Source organism: Protopterus annectens, chromosome 5.part1 (assembly GCF_019279795.1).
Source record: "Protopterus annectens isolate FY-2018-M chromosome 5.part1, PAN1.0, whole genome shotgun sequence".
NCBI classification, from domain to species: domain Eukaryota; kingdom Metazoa; phylum Chordata; order Ceratodontiformes; family Protopteridae; genus Protopterus; species Protopterus annectens.
Window position 1 is genome coordinate 571,355,461 of NC_056736.1, and position 18,586 is coordinate 571,374,046.

Genomic DNA, 18,586 nt, shown 5'->3' on the forward strand with positions numbered 1-18,586 from the left:
AGAAATTATGTATAAAACTAGTTAAAAACCTGTAAATAGTCCCACCGTGGTGTTAACATGTAGGAAACGTCAAACCATGATAAAATAAACATGTTTTTTGAGTCTGTGTTTGTAGTCCTCCTTTAATGTATGTGTAATATGCAAAGTAATCTGATCGTACACGTGTGCTAATTTTCTTCAACTATGTTCTCTTATCTTTCCTACCTCAAGTTCTTGTAAACCACATATTTCATCCTGCTTTTTCACATCTGCAATACTTTTTTTTTTACTCTCAGATTTATATTACAGCCACCAACCATATAATTTTTACATCAAGGACACCTTCTAGTTCTCTAGTAATTATTTTCTTCCCCTACAAATAGTAGGAAGTGTACATACAGTGGATATAAAAAGTGTACACACCCCTGTTAAAATGCCAGGTTTTTGTGATAAGATTTCCCACCTTTAAAATGACATATAACCTGTACAATTCAATTGAAAAACAAACAAATCTGTTAGGGGGAAAACATATTAAAAAAGTACAATAAGCTGGTTGAATAGTTATGCACACCCTTAAACTAATACTTGGTTGAAGTACCTTTTGATTTATACTGTTGTCAATTTCTGCTTATTCACTTTCCCAGCAATACCATAACATTCCTTTTGTCCGTACCAGTTTTTGTCTTTGCATTGCTTCCATTTCCTCCACCTGCCACTGTGCCTATTTCCTCACATCTGCTAAACATACAGTATCACAAATTGTTGATTTTTCTCTCCTCAAAACTAACAACCTTCTCAATTGTGCCCACATGCTGTTTGCATCCATTATACATGCCCCAATATTATCCATCTCTTTTTGATTTTAATTTTTAACATACTTTTTTCTCCTTTATTAATGCTGACTGTCTTAGCAGCTAAACCTTTGTTTTCATCCTGTATAACTTTTCATTTTCACACTCGGCGTTTTCCACATTTTCAGTATCCTCACTTTCGTTAGTTAGCTTACCCACTGTCTTCCAGTTCTACATTGATCACTTTGCTATTCCATTCACTGTCTTTCTCCTTGAATGTTCAGCAGCAGCATTGCATCATCAGAAACAGTTTGTACACAGAAATTCCAGGTGTATATGAAACTGTGACATTTGCTTCCTTCTTTATCATGCACATCTACTTCATTCTTTTCTAATTCATTTCACAGCCAAACCACAAATGGTTGAAACTGCCATGTATTTTTTTACAGATTTACAGATATGCTTGTAGTTTTGCTGATTATATAAATTTTACCCATGTTTCTCACTTTGCTGTTTGTCACAGTTTTGTATCAAATAGCCAGCAGTACTGGCCACAAAATTAGCATCCTTTCATCTAGGCAGAATAGGTCTACTTCTAAATTTTGAACTTTCAAAACATCGACTTTCTTATAGTTGAGATCATAAGATTGAAGTTTTGAAACTTTGAAATTTAAATAAAAAAATAAAAATAAAAAATCTTTTTTTTTTATGTGCCCCCTACTCCCCCCATACCCCTTACTAATTAAATATACCAACTCTGAGATTGTACTACAATGAGGAAAACAGTAAATATACCATTCCTTGCTGTATGGCGCTCTCCCTTTAAGCAGTTCGAAGTTTCAAAACTTCGATCTTATGGTCTTGAGCATAAGAAAGTCGACATTTTGAAATTCCCAAATTTAGAAGTAGACCCGGGCAGAATACCTTAATGTGCTCCTGAAGATATAAACATTTACCACATTTTAACACACACAAGATTATTAAAGTTCACAAATTAATCTGCTCAGACATGTGTCTTCCTTCTCATCCATATTCCTCTAGGGTCCATAGTTTTCTTAACTTCCGCCACAGGTTCTCAGGCTAAAGTTGTAAAGTGTAACACTTGTGTGTTTGAAATCAGAAATATTTTGAATGTCTACAAACATATGTACTGAACTACATGGATATGTGTTTTGTTTTTTTGAAAGTAACAGTTCACAATATCATAATCACACCATAGCTTGTTTTTTTCGTTTGTTAAACAACTTTAGCAGCAATGTGTACATTTAGAAAAGTCACATCCATAAAAGCCCTCTGTATCTAAATGAATTTTTGAGAAACTTAAATGTTTAATAATACAATCCACACACTGTCAGTCTGCCTGTACCCTGGTTATTTTTTGTTGATAACTTTAGCAATGCTGTCAACAGCTGCAAGGCTGCAATCTGACAAGTTTTGTCTTCCCTCATTTTACTACGCCTGGAAGGCCACAAGCATAAAGAAATTTCACTTCCTGTACTACTACATATCTCTCCTCCCTGTCCTGTGTTGGGTTCATCATCTTGATCAAAAACAGTTCCAGACTAACCTGAGACACATTTAACACCATCTCTTCTAGATTATGTTGCTGCTTCTGTATCTCAGTTTCCATGGTGTCACTCCACTGTCTGCTTGCTTTTGTTAATTTGCCTGATGTAAAAATCATATTCAAAGAATCATTCTTAGGCAAACCATCTTTTCTTAGTTCTGTTATCTGAACACAGTTCTTCTGAACCTCCAAACGTTTCCTTCCTCTACTTCAGTAGTCTTTCCTTCATTCAGTGTGATCAGATTCCTTCCCCTCGTTCTCCTGACTGAAAGTAACACTCTAGTGCGCCTCTTTGAAAGAGCAGTGTAAATTTTCTCAGACCTAGCCATATTTCCTATAGTTTTTGTAATTGCAACCTCAGGTCTCACCTGAAAATAGGCTGTATGTCTAGTGAGACTAACTTTGTCAGTAAAACACATGTAAATAAATCAAGACATGGGGCATAGTTTTCAAAGTCACCAGAGATCCATTGCCAACTGAAATATTATTTTTGAAATAAGTTCTTACCCTGCCTACTATTAGATCTAATCATCTCATAATGGCTATGGAGCATAACATACAACAAAAGGTTGTCATTTTTCTCTTGAAGAATCTAAGGGTCAGAGAACATAATGTTTCATTTTATTTTCTTAGACAGTACCTTGGTATACTTTGAATCTGACAAAGGTAGATATGTGGGTTATATGTAGCTGGTCACTGACTGCCTTAGTCTGTAGGTCTAAGAACTATATATAAAACAGCAGTGCAAAACCAGATGCACTTTTACAGAAGGGCTGAGTAAATCAGATCTGACTTTATACACTTTTCAATTCTTATTGTAGTAATCAGAAAGCTTAGCAGTGACATTCATAAAATAGAGATAAGTAGGCATACATTCAGTTCAGAAAGCATATGCTCTTACAGTAGAGAGTCGATTATCTGCACGTCAGTTATCCGAATACAGCCATCCAACGTTTTTGGGTAGGAAAAAAAATCATAAAATCTGAATATGTATAAAATCCAAACTTCACAGAGTAGAAAGAGGCTGAAAGAAACCACCACGGCATAAAACCAAAGGGTAATTTTATTTCGATAAGCGCTTTCTCAAACACTGTTGCAGAACCTAGATGGATCTCATTTGAGCCCAGGGTTGAATGACCACATTTCGATTAAACCCATTTTAGAAGCACGGAGGTTGAAAAGATGATTGTATTGGATATGTACATAAACGAACAAAGTACTGGAAACCAAACACGTGAAAAACAAAATGAAGTGCGGGTACAAGTCCAAGCCACACCACGAATCCACAAATGAAAAATAAACGCTGATGTTTAACGCTAGTTTATTTTCAGTAAAAATGCGTTTTCGCCGCTGAAAAAGCCAGCAGCTTCCTCAGAACAAATACAAAGTATCAACCGCCAAACTGTTTAAGTATAGACAGGAAATGCATAAATTCTCATCATTTCCTGTTCTGGCGTGAATACTCAATGGAATCAAGGAAGTAAAGCATTTCTGTTGAGTGATGATCACTCAACAGAAATGCTTTACTTCCTTGATTCCACTGAGTATTCACGCCAGAACAGGAAATGATGAGAATTTATGCATTTCCTGTCTATACTTAAACAGTTTGGCGGTTGATACTTTGTATTTGTTCTGAGGAAGCTGGCTTTTTCAGTGGCAAAACGATTTTACTGAAAATAAACTAGCGTTAAACATCAGCGTTTATTTTTCATTTGTGGATTCGTGGTGTGGCTTGGACTTGTACCCGCACTTCATTTTGTTTGGACATGTACATAATATAGTTTTGTGTATTATTAGTTGTTTTGTATGTATTTTGGGCATAATATTTTATTTTATTTTTTATAGATTATTCTAATGTGTTTTCATGCATTTTATATGTATTTAATATGTATATGTTGTTTGAAATATAGCTTAGAGTAGTCATGCTGCTGCTAGAATTTGGTCACTATGTAGTTAACAGGGAAGTGATATGTTGCTAAGCGACATAGAAATGCCCATTGTTCCCATTGGATGATTGGATTTAAGAGAAAGACATAAATGTAAAGTATTTTATAGTGTGTCAAGATCTGATGAGGCAACAGTGTTTGTGAAAGCGCTTATAGGTTCATAGGTTGGTAGTAGGCTATCGGCCATAGGACCTATACAAGCCTAGCCATAACAATTCCCTGGCCATTTCTTCCCACACTGTTTACTTCCCTGGAACCCTGTCTAGCAGGGCAACTGACGTGATCCCTGGGGTGAATTTCCTTTCTCTCGTCCAGTCATCAAGGTTCCTTTTGAAGAGAGCCAAAGAGGTGCTGTGCTTGACATGTACGGGCAGTCTATTCCAGAGTCTGGGGAGTCTCTGGGTCAGGAACCTATCCCTCCAGCATGTTTTGTTTATTGTGATGACAAGGTTTAGATCCCTGGGGCATGTGGCTCTGAGGGATTGGGATTTCTTTAAGTGTAGCATGTCCAACAGCTCTGGGTTTGACATGGCCTTGTATGTTAAGCAGAGATTGCCTCGGAGTAGACGATATGCGACAGAGTATAGCTGGAGTTTTTTAAGGTGGTCAGCATAGGTCATCTGCTTTAGGCCTGTGATTCTTTTAGTGAGGTATTTCTGCGGCCTTTCCAGTTGTTGCAGATGTCTTGAGAGGTACATACCAAATGGGGCGTTATATTCTATAATGGGTCTAATGAGGGATGAGTACAGTGGGACAATGACCTCATTTTTTCTGGATGAAAAGCCCTTAGTGATGAGGTGTGCCACATAGAAGGATTTCTTGACTGTTGTGGCGATGTGGTTATTGAAGGTGAGACCACTGTCCACCTGTGTCTCTAAGTCTCTTATCACACTTTCGGTGTTTAGTGTACTGCCACCTATGTGGTAATTCATGTTTTTTCCCAAAGGGGATAACTATACATTTCTTGGCATTGAGCTTGAGCCCATGGCTCTGGCACCAAGCATCTGTTTCTGTGAGGCCCTTTTGTAGAGTATCAACATCATTTGGGGATTCAATAATGGCTCCCAGTTTGCAGTCATCTGTGAACTTTGTTAGCCAGAGTCCCTTAGTGTTGGCCTGTACTTCAGAGAAGTAGATGCCAACCAAGAGAGGTCCCAGGACTGAACCCTGAGGTACTCCACTTGTCACTTGTCTGGAGCTGGATTTGGAGTTAGCTACTTTTACAGTGTGGGTTCTGTCAGTAAGCCAGTTGGCAACCCATTGAGTGATGTAGGGATTAATGCCCAGCTTAGTAAGTTTATCTATGATTCCAGAGAGGAGGATGGTGTCAAAGGCCTTGGTGAGGTCCATATAGGCTGTGTGGACTGCCTTACCCTCGTCCACGGCTCTGGAGATTGATTCGAAGAAGTCAAGTCAGGTTCTGGAGACAAGATCGGCCCTTCATGAACCCGAACTGGGTGGGGTCCAGTGTTTTAAGGTTGCCAATGTCTTTGTTTATAAGTTCTATGATAGTACGTTCCATGGTATTTAAACTGGAACGTATTATCTTTGGTTTTATGCTGTGATGGTTTCTTTCAGCCTCTTTCTGCTCTGTAAAGTTTGGATTTTGTACATTTTCTTTGTTGTTTTCAGAGAAGTTCATTGCCTGGATTCTTTTATGGACTTGGATAAAGTCTAAATATGTAAACTTTACAAATATTCGCTTGTGGTTGATTTTTGAGCTTGTGGCCCGCTCGTGTGTGAAAAATATTCTTTATTGTCCACTGGAATTGCTGAGTGGTTGAAAAGTGTATTCCCTGCAAGCAGAAAAAACAAGATTTTTAGAAATGTTTATCTGGTTCAGTGTATGTTTGATTATCCAAACTACCCTAGGTCCCAATTAGTTCAGATAATCGACTGTATTGTATCTGCATACATTGAGCAACATTTCTGAATCAAGGTTTGGTTGAATAGATATTTTAAGTGATTATTAAAAATCTGTGCCTTGGGGCAATGGCTTGATCATTGTATTTGAAAATTGCAGAGGACTGGAGCAGCAACTAAGGATGTTCATAATCTTTCAGAATTTAACTAAATATGAGGATCTGTGGCAGTGCCCATTTATAGATCAAGGGTTCCTTTCCAGGTGGTAGTCTCTAATTATGTCTGTTCAGTTAGTAGGATAGAGTGCTTCTACTTTATTAAAGCGGAGCTCAGTCAGTGTAGTCATGCATGTTATGAGTTTGAGCATTTCAGCAAATGTCAGTCTCGAGATTTATTTCTGACGATGCTGCTTAAGTTTGAGGTTACACAGGCTGCTCTGTTTTATGAGAGCTAAATCCCTGACTGCACCCAATGTGAGCTAAAACTGACTGGAAACCTAGGTGCCTGGGGAGCCAATAAGGGAGGGTGGGAGTGACTGGTCAGTATTGTCTTGCCCATCCTGGTGGGGGACAGTCTGGCTTGCTGTAGTGCTGACACCTACTGGAGACTAATGTAAACAGCATGCACTGCATACTCCTGGGATATGCACTTAACTCTTACCAAGCCTCATCTGTGTGTTGGCCTTCAAAGAACATTTTCAGGAGTGTACATGCTTATGGAGGAAGCAATGACAAGCTTTTGTGTCTACAAGTATATTTTTCAACTGCTAAGAAGGGGCTTAGAATCAGTAAAGCAGGAAATTCCTCTTGGCTGCCTGGATGGCAGGTATACTACACTGAGCTTCCAATTTGGGGTTTGGAAACAATGGGCACAGTAATAGTTGGCAATCACAAAGCTATAGAAAGAAAAAAAAAGCTTGAAGCTGCACATTCCAACAGGAAAATATGAATTCTATGTTAATTTGCAAAAGCAAGTTTTCCTTTTTCTCTCAGGCTGTGCAACTTTGCAGTTAGAATATTCCAGTAAAGGAGTAAAAGGAGCTGAGTATTTTGACCCACTTAAATATGTAGGCTGGCTATTTGTCATAACTCAAAATAAGCAATTACTTTTGGAGAATTTCTTTGTGATTATGCATTTTACTTTGAATGTCCTTCCAAAACTGCATACAATGAGATCTGTGAAATAGATATGAGTATGCGTATATAAGAACCAATATCTTATAGATCACACGTTAATGAACTTTAGACAAGATGGTGTAAGGTCTGCAATATAAGCCATGTTTGGATAATTAAAGTCCTATGTCAAATCTTCCATTTATTGGTAAAGTTTGCATATGTGTATAATTGGATTCATATGTGAGTGACAGGTACAGCTGTAATCCCTTCTGGTCTGGCTTTCATTCCAGGAAGAATGAGCACATGTCCATGCAGCTGTAATCTCAAACCAAAGAAAGCAAAAAAGCTCATGTAGTGCTCCATCAGTACGAATATTCACTATTCCATCTCCAGTTGTAAATAAATGAAATGGCCAACTAATCCACTGAATAAGAGATGGAGTTTATTGTAAATAGAATTTAGTAGCAAATATTGGTTAAGCGCTTTCACCCTTTAGTAGCTTAACGTTCAATTCACTTATATACTTTAGTAACTTAATTTTAAAATCTAATTCAGTTTACTTAATACATTTAAAGAATCCATTACAATTAAAAAGCATCTTTAAGTAACATTTCCAATAACATATGTTACACAACACATTTTTGTTTAAAAATCATTCATAATGGTGTATATTTAAAAATATAAATATTAAGTACACTGTTCCTAAATAAATTTCAACATTAAAGCAATGAACCTAAAGAATATATGTGATGTATCCATCCCAAAAAATCAAAAGTTCCAAAAATTCCCTTTAGCAGTTGAGTGAAGTGAATCTTGAGAGGTGAATTTTATTTAAGAACATATAACAACTTTCTTATGATTGGAGAGACTAGGTTCTAACTCTTTGTAGTACATGTAGTTTTGCCTGCTTCATCTGGTACAGTTACAGAGAGTAAGAAAAAGAAAGTGTAGAGAAGCCTGTGATACACACAGTGCTGCAAAAAGTGTTTGTAGTACATGAAGCTTCAGCTGTGTTAATACATTATAAGACATCTGCAACTTTATCATTAGTATGGTACATTTATGGGCATTCAACCGTTTGTTCAACATATTTGAAATTTTGTGGCACATTTTTGTATTTGAAGAAATGCTTTTCGTTTAATCTTGTTTTCTTTACAGATCACAACATTTGGATTTTCATGTTTGTAGATTTGTAAAATTCAGTTTCTTGGTAGACTTTTCCAGCTGTTGTTGTTAAGGTAACACAATGAAATGTGCTACTGGTTCAAGGAGGAGACTCATTTAATTCAGAGAATTCTACATTACACTGTTGGGCTGTCTGAATCTTTGTCTTGTTGGAAAAGTTTACAGCAGTTTGAGCCTCTTCATTGTGTATATTTTTCTTTCTAATTTGTGGTATGAAATAATTGGCTTTTCTTACAACATGTTTTCCTGACTTTGTAGGAATGTGTACCAGAGAACGTAGAACTGAAGAAGAAGATTTTCAAAGAATTAGATGATCTTGTTGGTGTAGATACAATCCTGAGCAGTTCTACTTCCTGCATTCTGCCTTCCAAAATATTCACTGGCCTGAAGAATGTGAAACGATGCATTGTATCCCATCCTGTAAGCAATCTGCTTTTATTTATTTTGTTCTGAATTTTAAATGTCTTCTAACATTTGAACAAGATCACAGTTAGAAATTTCCAAAATTCACAGCACTAACGATACTTGGAATGAATAGGACAAGACAAAATTGATCTTGACTGAAAAAGAAAAATCCACAACCGCATTTTACCTCAGATAGTTAGAAAATTTAAGATGTGAAGTTGTTCAATCTCGCCTTCATTCTTACTGATAGGTTCGGAGCCAATGCTCGGCTCCAAGTCGGCCAATTTGCAAAGCTCGAGGTCTCTAACAGCTCAAGGCCAAAGCCCTGTCCTACAATGCACCACTACTTTCCCCAGATCTAGTTTGCCACTGCAACTGATCATGCGTTTCTCTACAGCTCAGGCCATTGGAGAGATAACTTTACTATTTTGTACTAAAATTTTCAGAATAATCCTAATTTTTCTTGTTATTTAGTGTTTACTTAGGCTTGTAGTTAGGACAGTTTATCCATTTATGAATTTTATCTCCTTTTTGGTCATAAACCATCTCTCTAGTTTGTTGGGCGTTGGCCCCTATTATTTCTGTCTGTGTTTAGCCGTTAGGCTTATTTGCCCTGTACTTAGCCAAGATAGGCTTTTGCAGTTTTCTGCAATTTTTTGTTAGCCGGTTAGGCTCTTAGCTGTTTTAGGCTGTTTTCTGTTGTTTACCTTTAGCCTGTTAGGCTTATTCTGTGTTTGCTATAGACAAATCCACTACAATACACTGCCTTTTTGTTCTTGTAGCCGGTTAGGCTTAGTTTAATTTGCTGACAGTATATTGTTGTTTTCTTTGCTGAATACTGTATTCTTGATACTATGTCTGAGAAGGCAAAATCAGGGTTTAAAAGATGCCCTAAATGCATTCAGAAGATGTCTATAACTGATGGCCATTCCACCTGTGTTTATTGCTTGGGCGAGGTCCACCTACAGGAGGTTTGCTCCATTTTCCATGGTTTCAGCGCTAGAGTTTTGGCTGAAAGGAAACATAAGTTAGTGGAGTGTGGATTGATTAAGTTTGCTTTTTAATAAGACTTGGATTCTGCTCCAGGAAAACCAAAACCTTCTTCACCAGCTTCTTCAACTAGTTCAGGTCCGAATGGCTCTTCTGTTCTAAAATCATCTAAAAAAGCTCCTGTCTCAGCTCCATTGTCATCGGAACAGACCGTACAAGTAGTTGGTAGGAGCCACTCCCCAGTCTTGGAACCGGTATCTCCTACCTTGAGATCCCCAATTCTGGGTTCACCGGCTCCGTCGGTGGTTTCCTCATGGGTTTCCAGACTCTCTGATTTGGACGTGGATCGAGTGGTACGGAGAATTTTACAGGATCCAGTGCTTGCTAAAATTCTGTCGGCTTTGACTCAAGCAGCTTCGGAACCGACAAAGTCCTCTCCTGTTGTTTCTGCTCCTCCTCCGACTCGAATCGAGATGTCAGAGCCGGAGGAGGCTATTCAGTCATTTGTGGAACCGTTTGTACCGACACTGACTTCTGACCTTTCGGTACCGACAACCCTGATGTCATCTGCTCCAGCGGCAGAATCTGGGAGCCAACACTCTCCTGTCGTTTCCAGGGGGGGGGGGAGTCGAACCAATACTTCGGTTCCAACTCTCCCCCTTGGGGCTTCGGCATGGATGAGTTCGGCTCCTACCTCTGGCTCGGGGCTGGCATTCTGGTGTGGGAGGTGTCTTTGGATCCAGGTGCTTCCTTGCATCGGAGCCGTGGTGCCTTTGATGCCATGAGGAGGGCTTTCTCCCCCCCCAGACAGCCGCAACCTCTGATATAGCCACCTCCTCCTGAAAAGCGCCTGAATCTTCTCTGCTACCACAGATCCACCATAAGCGTAGGGACCCAGAGCCTCAGGATGCCCCTTTGGGGGAACCCTGCTCATCCCAGACCTCCCCAGAAGTTCCCACTGAGGACGTCCCTCAGAAGAGGTTATGTAAGAGGAGACATTTAGATTCCCCCCAGGAATACATCATGTCGCACACTGATTTGGAGGAATCGGAAGGGTCCCCAAGGTCCCCCTCTGAGGATATCTCTTTTGGGGATATCCTTGAGATCCTTAAGCAGAGGGGTGACTGGCAGCCCCTAAACCCTACCGAGGATGAATTGGTGCTCCTGAAGGCTTTCAGGTCTCGACCCTCCACTTCTTGGGTGTCTCCGCCCTTCGATGAGCTGATGGATCTTTTGTCTCGAAGGGCATGGGAGTCACCGGATTCTATGGAGCCTGTCCCTAGGAGGCCCAACAAATACATTTCAGCACCTCAAGATAAGTCCTTCTTATTCAAACCCATACCTGTTGATGCCATGGTTGTGGCGGCAGCCACTAAGAAAGAGATGTTGGAAACTTCTACATCTGTCCATCCTCCTAATAGAGAATCTAGGATCATGGACAGATATGGGAAGGGCATGTTCAGTTCTACAGCCTTTGCTCTTTGGTCTTTTAACTATCTGACGCACTTCACAAGGCTTCAGAGAGATCTCCTGAAGGAGCTTGGAGATACTCTCCAGGGTGCAGTAGCCGATTCAGTGGCAGACAAAGTGACATTTCAGCTTGCTACCCTCAATTCCATTATAAACTCTTCCATGTGCCTTGTGTCTTACACAGCTGATGGGACGAGTAGGGCAGTGGGTACAGGAATTGCTTTGCGAAGACATTCCTGGATGTGCTTATGTTCTTTTGCGGAATCTTTTAAGTCATCGTTTGTGAATGCCCCCTTCGATGGTTCTTTCTTGTTTGGAGCAAAAGTTAAAGAGACCCTCAACAGATGTGAGCAAGATGGTAAGAGTCTATCTGCCATAGGAGTCCGTTTTTCTACCCCTACTAGACCTTATCCCAAAGGTCAACGGGGAGGGAAAATGTGGTTCCGTAAGACCCAAGGAGCCTTTCTGAACTCACAAGGTGAAGCCTCCTCCAGGGGCAGAGGGGGAGGCAATGGTGGAAGACAATGCCTGCGTGGCAGAGTGGTTCCGCAGAACCAGGGTGACAGGGATCAGTTCCTTGGGAAGCCCTATCAGCTTTCCTGAAAGGAGTCCCAACTGTCCTGCACTGGAGGCAGTCGGGGACGTTTGTCTTTGTACCTAGGCACCTGGCTAAAGAAATCTTAGAAGACCGATGGGTACAAAACGTTATATCCAGAGGATATTCCATCCCCTTTCTTTCACAACCCAGACCAACAAAAGGAATCTCAGATGTTCCACCCAGTCTATGGGATGTGGCATCCGTAGAGGTCCAAAAACTATTGCAAAAAAAGAGTCATCCAACCAGTCCCAGCAGACCAGCAAGGATCTGGAACATACTCAAGATTCTTTTTGGTACCAAAGTAGACAGGGGACTGGAGATCTATTTTGGATCTTAGCAGATTCAATAAATATGTGGTAAAGACGAAGTTCCGGATGGTCACGCTTCAGTCCATACTGCCGTTCTTAGGGAGGGACAATTGGATGTTGTCTATAGATCTCCAGGATGCGTACTACCATATCAAAATGGCCAGGCCATCCAGGGATCACCTGCGCTTCAGACTGGGAGCCAGTCACTTCCAGTTTTGGGCCCTGCCCTTTGGTCTCACTACAGCCCCCAGAGTGTTCATCAAATGCATGGCAGTGGTCATGGCTCACTTGAGACATTTTGGAATTCTGGTGTTTCCTTACTTGGACGACTGGCTCCTCACTGCTTCCACCAGGCATCAACTTATTCGGGCAAGGGACACTGCCTTAGATCTATGTTTCCAACTAGGTATTATGATAATTTCAGAAAAGTCTGCTTTATTGCCATTGCAGCATACAGTATTTACAGGAGCAGACTTATACATGGTCAGCATATCCCTAGAGCTCCCTTAGTGCTTACTCTACAGCAACAAATTGTGGATCTCCTGTCAACAAAAAGCAGATTCTCAAGTTGCTCGGCACTATGGCAGCAGTGATTATTGCAATACTCTTAGTGAGATCTCACATGCGCATTCTTTACTGGCTGCTATTCACACAGAGGACATTTCAGGACTTATCCATGAATCACCCAGGTCTGATAACCAACTCTTGCAAGGATGATCTTCGGTGGTGGCTAACTTCCGAGACGGTGAATATGGGATGTCCATTTGTCCTCCTGGCTCCAGTTGCATCAGTGACCACGGACACCTCCCTGATCGGGTGGGGAGGGCATTATCAGGGACGGACGGCCCAAGGTACATGGCAAGCTCACAAGGCTCATTTTCACATAAACATCTTGGGGATGAGAGCGGTTCTTTTAGCGTTGCAGTCCTTTCAAAACTCTCTTCCTCTAGGCACAATTGTGATGCAGTCAGACAACATGTCCGTAGTCTGGTACATAAAAAAGGAGGAACCAAATCTTACCCCCTATATCGAGAGGCTCTAAGATTATGGAAATGGGCAAAGTCCACCCAGCGCTTTTTGATAGCAATGCACATCCCGGGGAAATCCAACGTGATAGCAGACAGACTCAGCAGAGCTATTCTGTTGCCTCACTAGTGGTCTCTCAAGAACGAAGTAGCGGAAATGATTTTCCGCAGATGGGGTCAGCCTTTCCGCAACCTTTTTGCCACCCCCACAAACACCAAGTGCAGCAACTACTTTGCCCTGATCCCTCAACAGGGACAACCCCCGAGGGACGCACTCGTCCACGATTGGCCCCCGAGTCTTCTTTATGCTTTCCCTCCATTTCCTCTGATTCCCAAAGTCTTATAGAAAGCCAGTTTTCTGGGCAGGACACATCTTAATAGCCCCATATTGGTCTCGTCAAATTTGGTTCCCCTTTCTGAAGCCTCATCTACTGGAGGAGCCTTGGATTCTGGACCCAGTGCCGGATCTGTTGACCCACTCATCAGGAGCTCTTCATCCTTCTCTCCAGTCCATCAAACTGACAGCTTGGCTGCTTCAGTTCCCAGAATAGCCAGGTTCCAGAAGTTATCAGAAGAGGCTCGACATATTCTCTTGTTGTCACACAAATCTTCAACCAGGAAACTTTATCTCAGTAAGTGGAAAAGGTTTTCCATCTGCGCTCAGTAAAATAACATTGACCCTTTTCTGGCTTCCATTTCAGATATTTTGGAATTTCTGACAAAACTGTTTAATGAAGGAGCTGCAGCAGCAACCATTGGAGTGCAACTGGCTGCTATTTTTAATTTTCATATAGGTGAATCTGAAAATGGTATTATGTCTAACAAGTTGGCCAAGGCTTTTTTGAAGGGTACGATGCACTTAAAACCACCGATCAGCTCTCCTACTGCTCCATGGAATTTGAAACCAGTCCTGTCCAAGATTATTTTCCCACCCTTTGAACCTGCCTCTTCTTGTGAGCTGAAATTTCTTGCTTGGAAGACCATTTTCTTGGTGGCCATTACATCAGCACGCAGAATTTCGGAGTTGCAAGACCTTTCTAGTAAGCAGCCATACTTGATATTTCACAAAGATAGGGTTTCCCTCAAGAGTAATCCGTCGTTCTTGCCAAAAGTTTGTTCCGAATTCACACTTACTCAGATGAATTGAATTACTTGTTTTCTTCTCCAGTCACTCAAATCAGTTGGAATATATGCTTCACAAACTTGATGTCCATAGACAACTTTGTTTCTATTTGGACAGGACTAAAGACCATAGTAGGGCTGATCAGCTGTTTGTCTCCTTCTCGGATTCTAAAAAAGTTGCACCGGTATCCAAATCTACCTTGTCAGAATGGCTCTCTGATTATATATCCTTTATTTACCATGAAACAGGCATTGCATTACATGACAAAGTCAAAGCTCATTCTACAAGAGCGGTTTCTACTTCTGTAGCATCTTTGACCAGGCTACCTCTTGATTCAATTTGTGCAGCTGCCACCTGGTCAAAGCCATATACCTTTATATCTCACTACAAAGTAGACAAGGCGTCTAGGGACAGAGCTTCATTTGGGTCTACTGTCCTTAAGCAGGTACTCCTGCGAGCCACCCAAGATTGTGGTGCTGAGGATGCTACTCATCAGTAAGAATGAAGGCAAGATTGAACAACTTCACATAAAGAAGTTATGTACTTAGCATAACGTTTCATGTGAGTTGTTCTTCTCGCCTTCATTATTACGACCCCCCCCACCTACCCCCCATCCAATGTCTGGAAGTTGAAGAGGTTCTGTCTTGGTTTTGGTTCTCCTGAGGAGTTTCCTCTCACAAGTGGTCTGCATGATTTCCTTGAACTCTGAGGTAGGTTTTACGCTAGTTGGCAGCAAACAAGATCTGGGGCAAGTAGTGGTGCATTGTGGGATAGGGCTTTGGTCTCGAGCTGTTAAGAGACCTCGAGCTTTGCTGCAAATTGGCCGACTTGGCTCCGAATCCATCAGTAATAATGAAGGCGAGAAGAACAACTCACATGGAACGTTATGATAAGTACATAACTTCTTTTTCTGCCTGATGAGACTGTGGTGGTGGGCACTACACTTCATCTTCTCATTCTTCCATTACGCTTATGAAAATAGTCTGGTTTGTGAGGAAAGGGAGGTCTTTTTTAACCAACCTTCTTCATTGAACCTCATAATTTTAAGGAATATCAGATTCATATTAGATTCATAATTAAGAACTAGGCTAGCTGCCCTTGTGGACCATTTTAAGCCTAACCAATTTCCCTAAGTGAGAGTCAAACCCTGTACCTCTTGTCTGTGAGGTAAACACCTTAACCATTATGCCAACCCTTGACATTGAACTTTACTGGAGTTAACATTTAGTCAGTTTTTGGGCAACTGCCATTCTGTGAAGTGGATTTTGTGTAGGTCTCTATACCACCTGACACAGCAGTAACAGATGTAGCTCAGAGAAATATCATGTATCTTTATTTAATATGACTAAGTTAAACTCTTATTATTTACCCCCTCAAAAACTAGCTATATCGACAAATCTCAGTTTACTGTTACCTCCCAAAATAACACTGTCTTAGAAGTTGTCCCTAGTACAAAACTGCTAGGAGTCATTATTGACGACAATTTAACTTTCGACCTTCATATCCACGGTAGCATAAAGAGAACACATCAAAAGTTGGGTGCCCTATACAGGCACAACTACTTCCGCAGCCTCTCCACCAAAAAGGCCCTAACATCTTCATTTCTTCTCCCTACTCTGCTGTATGGCGCCTCCATCTTCACCAACCTACAATCCTCCCTAAAAAGTAAACTTGACTCCTGCTACAATAAAATTGCCAAATTTGCTACAAACTAAATACTCCACACAGCACTGCTCTTCTCTGCAACAACTCAATTGGCTAGAATCTTCCCACCACCTCACATACCTACAATGAACTACAGCCCACAAGTTAATCTTCCAACCAGAAAGCTGCCCTTCCCTGTCATCCTTACTTACCACATACCACCCCACTCGCCTCCTCAGGTCAGAAAACAAAATGTTGCTGTCTGTAGTGAAACCCAAACTGTCAGCTGGCAAAATGCTATATTCCTATGCCATCTCCAAGCTATGGAACACTTTTCCTTCCTCTCTCAGGATGATCAGCAATCCAGCCTTCTTCAAAAAATCCTTAAAATTACATCTCTTCTCTCAGTGGACATGCTCCTGTTCCCTACCAAACACCTGATTTCCCATGCTAGGTTCCTATCTCTACCTACCTCCATCTATTATCTATTTCCCTCCTGCTTCTTTCTCCCACCTATTTCACACTTCCACCTCAATCTTTTTCCTCCTGCTAGGTACTTGTATATCTGCACCCCTGTGCTTCTAACCTCATACTGCTATATACCCTTATCCTGCACTTATCCCATGAACTTCCTTATCTTCCTTTCCTGCTCACTACTATCTGTTTACTTTGCCATATCTACTGTCTCACCATCACACTGTACCTTTCCACTTTCTCCATTTGCCACATATCTACCTCCATCCCATGCACTTCTCTAACACACCAACACCTTTGATAGAAGTTAATATGCTAATAGTTGATGTACAGTAGAAGTTAATATGCTAATAGCTGATGTGCATAATCTCTGTTACACATATGCTGTTGACAATTGCTTTGTAAATATTTTCTATGTGTCAATGTTGTTCATTTGTATTTTATTGTCTATTGCATACAATTTTGCTTTGCTATGTATATTGTGGAGCTTTTCTCCCTGGGCCTCCACTGAAAATGGATTCTTCTTAGGCCCAGTGAACTTTCCTAGTCAACAAATGCAATAAATAAATAAATAAATAAATAAATAAATAAATGACATAAGATCAAGAAAAGTCCAAGCAGTCATGCACTGTATATCGATGCAACACTTTTATGCTACTTTACCCTGATTTGCCTTTTTATTGAATGTATTTTCAGTTGCACTTTCCATTTATAAACTTTACTTGTAAGAAAAAAAAACAAAGAACAAAGATATCTTTGATCTCCGGAAATCTGTGTCAGGGCTCATGTGCCCTGTCAGGACCTCACTGTTTGTAGGCAGGGTACATTATTCTTATGGCTGTTGTGCCATGTCAGGACCTCACTGTTTGTAGGCAGGGTACATTATTCCTATGGCTGTTGTGCCCTGTCAGGACCTCACTGTTTGTAGGCAGGGTACATTATTCCTATGGCTGTTGTGCCCTGTCAGGACCTCACTGTTTGTAGGCAGGGTACATTGTTCCTATGGCTGTTGTGCCCTGTCAGGACCTCACTGTTTGTAGGCAGGGTACATTATTCCTATGGCTGTTGTGCCTTGTCAGGACCTCACTGTTTGTAGGCAGGGTACATTATTCCTATGGCTGTTGTGCCCTGTCAGGACCTCACTGTTTGTAGGCAGGGTACATTATTCCTATGGCTGTTGTGCCTTGTCAGGACCTCACTGTTTGTAGGCAGGGTACATTATTCCTATGGCTCATGTGCCCTGTCAGGACCTCACTGTTTGTAGGCAGGATACATTATTCCTATGGCTGTTGTGCCTTGTCAGGACCTCACTGTTTGTAGGCAGGGTACATTATTCCTATGGCTGTTGTGCCTTGTCAGGACCTCACTGTTTGTAGGCAGGGTACATTATTCCTATGGCTGTTGTGCCTTGTCAGGACCTCACTGTTTATAGGCAGGGTACATTATTCCTATGGCTGTTGTGCCATGTCAGGACCTCACTGTTTGTAGGCAGGGTACATTATTCCTATGGCCGTTGTGCCCTGTCAGGACCTCACTGTTTGTAGGCAGGGTACATTATTCCTATGGCTGTTGTGCCTTGTCAGGACCTCACTGTTTGTAGGCAGGGTACATTATTCCTATGGCTGTTGTGCCCTGTCAGGACCTCACTGTTTGTAGGCAGGGTACATTGTTCCTATGGCTGTTGTGCCCTGTCAGGACCTCACTGTTTGTAGGCAGGGTACATTATTCCTATGGCTGTTGTGCCTTGTCAGGACCTCACTGTTTGTAGGCAGGGTACATTATTCCTATGGCTGTTGTGCCTTGTCAGGACCTCACTGTTTGTAGGCAGGGTACATTATTCCTATGGCTGTTGTGCCCTGTCAGGACCTCACTGTTTGTAGGCAGGGTACATTGTTCCTATGGCTGTTGTGCCCTGTCAGGACCTCACTGTTTGTAGGCAGGGTACATTATTCCTATGGCTGTTGTGCCTTGTCAGGACCTCACTGTTTGTAGGCAGGGTACATTATTCCTATGGCTGTTGTGCCTTGCCAGGACCTTACTGTTAGTAGGTAGGAGTACCCCGCAAAAATACTTTTTATGATTTTCCTTTTTTTAATGAAACAG

At 41.2% G+C, this 18,586-nt stretch overlaps 1 protein-coding gene across 1 annotated transcript in view; it reads left to right on the forward strand.

Annotated features, from left to right (window-relative positions):
• Nucleotides 1-18,586, forward strand: part of CRYL1 (crystallin lambda 1) — a 1,333,661-nt gene that overhangs the window by 805,671 nt on the left and 509,404 nt on the right. Inside the window, exon 4 of the mRNA XM_044073192.1 lies at nt 8,705-8,866. Within this exon, the coding sequence (XP_043929127.1) occupies nt 8,705-8,866 (162 nt within the window). The remainder of the gene's footprint in view (nt 1-8,704; nt 8,867-18,586) is intronic.